Here is a 5,000-nt window from a genome sequence, read left to right on the forward strand (position 1 = left end):
GTTCATGTTTGTGATTGGTCGGCTGCCTCAGACTCCGCCCCTTATCCATGTGCGTTCACGGCTCCTGAGGCAGACCTGGATGCAGTGAGGAGTTGATGAGCAGCTTCTCCCTGATCAGCAGGATCTGCATCAGAGCAGGGTTTAGTGCAATGCTGCATCCAGGCCACAGGGTGTCGCTCAAACCAGCTTTTCAGGACTGGAACCTGAGATCTGTAAACTTGTACATTTGTTTTTTCTGCTTGCAGGATGCATTTTGTAAGTCTGCAGATTTAGACACGCTTTTATTTTTTAAATAGTTTACAGAGAAAAAAAAACGACTTTAAAAAGTTTGGAGTCGTGCAGCCTGGCGCCCGGGGCAAAGGACAGAACATCTGTAACATCTGGAGACAAAACGTCCATGTGTTTTATTTTTATTTTATTTGACAGGGACAATACAAAAAACAATGTATCAAGTATAAAACATGAAACCGTTGCATTGTATATGGGGTTTATAGCCAAGGCTAGTTTGCGACCCCAGTCCCTGGTTGGGCCTTTCTATACAAATATCTACAATATATGATTAAAAATGATCAATTACACCAAATTACAGTCATTAAAGCTGTGTCATCACCAATTTAAAATATGCCAATTAGTGTTCGCACATTTGGTTGGATTTCAACCAGAGTTTAACCTTATCATTAAATATTTTTATATCAGTTTCTTTTTTTATTTCAGTTGGTAGGGCATTCCACAAATGAATCCCTTTCACTGAATAAGATGATTGACCAAATGCGGTGGTGCGCATTGCTACCTTGTAGTTGCCATTCACTGATCCCCTTGTAGATCTAGTATTACCTGTCCCTTTCACCTGCGAGCAGAGTGCAGCTGGGGCACGATCACTGGCACATTTAAAAATCAATTTGATGAAGGAGAATTTAATGAAACTGTCAAAACTAAACATGTTATATTTTCGAAGGATTTTGCGATGGTGCCATCTCATTTGTTTTTTGTCCATTATTTTCAGTGCTTGTTTGTAGAGTGTGGCAATTGGTTGTATAGTTGACTGAGAGGCCTGGCTCCAGACAGTAATACAATAGGATATATGAGATAAAATCATGGCATGCATGAACAGTTGAGCTGCATGCCGTGGTATGTAGTGCCTGACCATTCTAAAGCAGTTCAAATTAGTTTTTAGGGTCTTGCTTAACTTTTGCACGTGCTTATCAAATTTAAGTCGAGAGTCAAGAGTGATACCCAAAAATTTGAATTCCCTGACTTCCTCAACTTCCTCTTGGTCTATTTTAATTTTTAACTCATGGTTTACTCTCCTTCTTATTGAGAAGTTCATTGCGACCGTTTTCTTTAGATTCAGCGTTAGGTGATTCCTTTTAAGCCGTTCGGATATATCCTTCATTTCACGAGTTAGTATCTCTCCTGCTGTACAGGGGGTCCCAGCCAATACATAAATAACTGTGTCATCTGCGTACATTTGGCAGGTGGTGCTTTTACAGCAGGTTGGTAGATCATTTATGTACAGGCTGAAGAGCAAAGGTCCTAATATGGATCCTTGTGGAATGCCCATTCTAGATCTAAGAGAGGCTGACTGTTCTGTTTTGTCGTCCCTCCTCTCAGCGTCACACACCTCATGTGTTCATATTCACTGTGAACTCTCACACACTAACCCTAACCTCATGTGTTCATATTCACTGTGAACTCACACACTAACCTCATGTGTTCATATTCACTGTGAACTCTCACACACTAACCCTAACCTCATGTGTTCATATTCACTGTGAACTCACACACTAACCCTAACCCCAACCTCATGTGTTCATATTCACTGTGAACTCACACACTAACCCTAACCCTAACCCCAACCTCATGTGTTCATATTCACTGTGAACTCACACACTAACCCTAACACTGGAGATTTCAACATAAATTAAATTCAAGTTGCACAGAAACTGAAGAGGACCGACGGCAGAACAACGACTTATGTTGTTCCCAAAAACTATGACATGATAATTATGGTGATAATTAGGGTGATAATGAGGGTGTAATGAGGGTATAATGAGGGTATAGTGAGGGTGTAGTGAGGGTGTAATGAAGGTGTAATGAAGGTATAATGAAGGTGTAATGAGGGTGTAATGAAGGTGTAATGAGGGTATAGTGAGGGTGTAATGAAGGTATAATGAGGGTATAGTGAGGGTATAGTGAGGGTATAATGAGGGTGTAATGAGGGTGTAATGAGGGTGTAATGAGGGTTAGGGCTGTAAACATTTTAATGTACAACACGGCCACGTGTGAATGGTTTAGCCTCTCAGCAGGAAACCTGCACTCACCTGTTCAGTTTTTTTTCTGCCTGACAAACGAATCAAATGCAATAAAAAATAAGTTTTAATAAGTTTTTGTTTTCGTGCTGCGTTTTTGGTCCAGCAGACGAGCCGACGTCAGAAAAACAAACCAAGACAAACTGATGAGGATCGCTCCATTTATTTCAGTAAACAAAACATGCAAACTAACCCGGCTAACGTTAGCATAACCGGCCGCTAGCACGTGCTGCACGCTAGCCTGTTACGAGTAGCTAGCAGTGACATTAGCTTCACAGCTAGCAGCTGTTAGCAGTGACATTAGCTTCACAGCTAGCAGCTGTTAGCAGTGACATTAGCTTCACAGCTAGCAGCTGTTAGCAGTGACGTTAGCTTCACAGCTAGCAGCTGTTAGCACGAGCAGCTTCTGCTTTAACTCGGCTAGTGGGCGTTAGCTAGCGTTAGCTGGCTAGCTGGTGCAGTGCTAACAGTGATGTCACCAGGTTTCTTTATTTAAACACGACGGAACACAAACTCGCTCTTCATCGCCCTCCTCCTCCTCCTCCTCCTCCTCCTCCTCCTCTAGCAGGGGTGGTGGTCAGGAACTCGCTTCCTGCAGGGAAACACACGGACCAATCAGACGGCTTCGCTGTGATGACAGGAAACATGTTCAGACAAAACCAGTGGATAAAGTTCTGTGAAGGTCAGGGTGAAGGTCAGGGTGAAGGTCAGTTGAAGGTCAGTGTGAAGGTCAGTGTGTGGTCAGTGTGTGTGAAGGTCAGTGTGAAGGTCAGTTGAAGGTCAGGGTGAAGGTCAGGGTGAAGGTCAGTGTGAAGGTCAGGGTGAAGGTCAGTGTGAAGGTCAGTGTGTGTGAAGGTCAGTGTGAAGGTCAGGGTGAAGGTCAGTTGAAGGTCAGTGTGAAGGTCAGGGTGAAGGTCAGTGTGAAGGTCAGTGTGTGTGAAGGTCAGTTGAAGGTCAGAGTGAAGGTCAGTTGAGGTCAGTTGAAGGTCAGGGTGAAGGTCAGTGTGTGTGAAGTAGTGATGGGCGATATGGACTAAAAATTTTATCACGATAATTTCTGGCATTTATTGCGATAACGATAAAAGTGACGATAAAAAATATAAAACAATTCAACTCCATCTTTTTGACTATCACCGCATTCAGTCTTGAGAACCCCACAAATACTGCTCAAAAATAATACTTACTGTAGTCAAATACGCTACTAAACTATACCAATTAAGTTTAAGTAGTACACCTGTACTGCATCCTTTGTAATCACCGCTTTTTTGCAAACTTTGCATATGACAGATGTTTGCTCCACGTCAGACTTACTGTAGCCAAACCAGTTCCAGATAATCGAGCTGGAGCCTCGTTTAGCAACGAGCTCTTCACTATCAGCCCCGCCTTCCGCCATGCTTGTTATTGTGCTACACGCAGTGTTGCCAACTCCTCAGTAAGGAAAGTAGCTATTGGCTGTCCTAAAAGTCGCTAGAAGTCGCCAAATGACGTCATCGCCTAATTTGCATAATTGGCAATTTGCACGTGATTGTAATGGACGCTGTAGGAGAGGAATAACGTCGTGGGAGAGACAAAAAGTGAGTAAAAAACATCCTAAATATGTTTTAGAACTACAAATTTACGGGAAGGGCGGGACCAACAGCGGCTTTGCATGCGCAATTCATCTGCTGCCTGGCCGCAGAGTGGTGGGTCTCCTCTCTGCTCCTCTCCGGACTGCAGCTGCCTGCGGCTGCCGCGCGCAGCTCGAGGCTGTGACCACCTGTGAGGACTTTGGGGCGGGGGAGGGGCTCGCGGCAGCACCCGCTGCTCTCTGAGAACAGGAACTGCAGAGGAACGATACGTGCTTTCATGTCAGTTTCCAAAATACCAGAAGTCTCCAGTAACACCAGGAAAAGTCGCTAGATTTGTCGCTAGTCGTTTTTGACAAAAAAAGTTGCCATGGGGAGTTGGAAAGTCGCCAGATTTAGCAAGAAAGTCGCCAAGTTGGCAACACTGGCTACACGTGTGAGCTGCCGGCTGCCAGCGGCGAGTGCGTTGCGCACGTAATTACGTCATCAACAGGAGTTTATCGTTATTATCGCGAGATGACATATTCTTACCGTGGGGAATTTTTTTGACGATATATCGCAAACGATAACATATCGCCCATCCCTAGTGTGAAGGTCAGGGTGAAGGTCAGTTGAGGTCAGTTGAAGGTCAGTGTGAAGGTCAGTGTGTGTGAAGGTCAGTTGAAGGTCAGAGTGAAGGTCAGTTGAGGTCAGTTGAAGGTCAGGGTGAAGGTCAGTTGAAGGTCAGGGTGAAGGTCAGTGTGTGTGAAGGTCAGGGTGAAGGTCAGGGTGAAGGTCAGGGTGAAGGTCAGGGTGAAGGTCAGTTGAAGGTCAGGGTGAAGGTCAGGGTGAAGGTCAGTGTGTGTGAAGGTCAGGGTGAAGGTCAGTGTGGAGGTCAGTTGAAGGTCAGTTGAAGGTCAGTGTGAAGGTCAGTGTGGAGGTCAGTTGAAGGTCACCTGGGCGCTGCCTTGATGATGTTGTCGACCCTCAGGATCATCTCTGCTGCCTCGGAGGCGCTGAGCAGCACCTGACGCTTCACCTGGAACGACTCAGTGACGCCCAGAGACGCCATGTCCCCCACCGCACCCCGGGACATGTCTGCACACACACACACACACACACACACACACACACACACACACACACA

At 45.3% G+C, this 5,000-nt stretch overlaps 1 protein-coding gene and 1 long non-coding RNA gene across 3 annotated transcripts in view; one reads left to right on the plus strand and one right to left on the minus strand.

Moving 5' to 3' along the window:
• Window positions 1-2,456: 2,456 nt before the first annotated feature.
• The window catches only part of cct2 (chaperonin containing TCP1, subunit 2 (beta)), an 18,606-nt gene continuing 16,062 nt past the window's right edge, over window positions 2,457-5,000 (minus strand). The window contains exons 15-16 of the mRNA XM_030045885.1: window positions 4,810-4,951; window positions 2,457-2,901 (exon numbers count right to left, since the gene is read on the minus strand). Of these exons, the coding sequence (XP_029901745.1) occupies window positions 2,871-2,901; window positions 4,810-4,951 (173 nt within the window). The 3' untranslated portion in view covers window positions 2,457-2,870. The remainder of the gene's footprint in view (window positions 2,902-4,809; window positions 4,952-5,000) is intronic.
• Window positions 3,071-4,519, plus strand: LOC115355180 (uncharacterized). 2 transcript variants are annotated; one of them, XR_003927852.1, is made up of 3 exons: window positions 3,071-3,088; window positions 3,189-3,295; window positions 4,481-4,519. It is a non-coding gene; the product is annotated as an uncharacterized LOC115355180 (long non-coding RNA). The 2 variants fall into 2 exon arrangements; XR_003927851.1 differs by having other exon boundaries at window positions 3,189-3,311; window positions 4,474-4,502.

This window comes from Myripristis murdjan, chromosome 23 (genome assembly GCF_902150065.1).
Source record: "Myripristis murdjan chromosome 23, fMyrMur1.1, whole genome shotgun sequence".
Taxonomy (NCBI): Eukaryota; Metazoa; Chordata; class Actinopteri; order Holocentriformes; family Holocentridae; genus Myripristis; species Myripristis murdjan.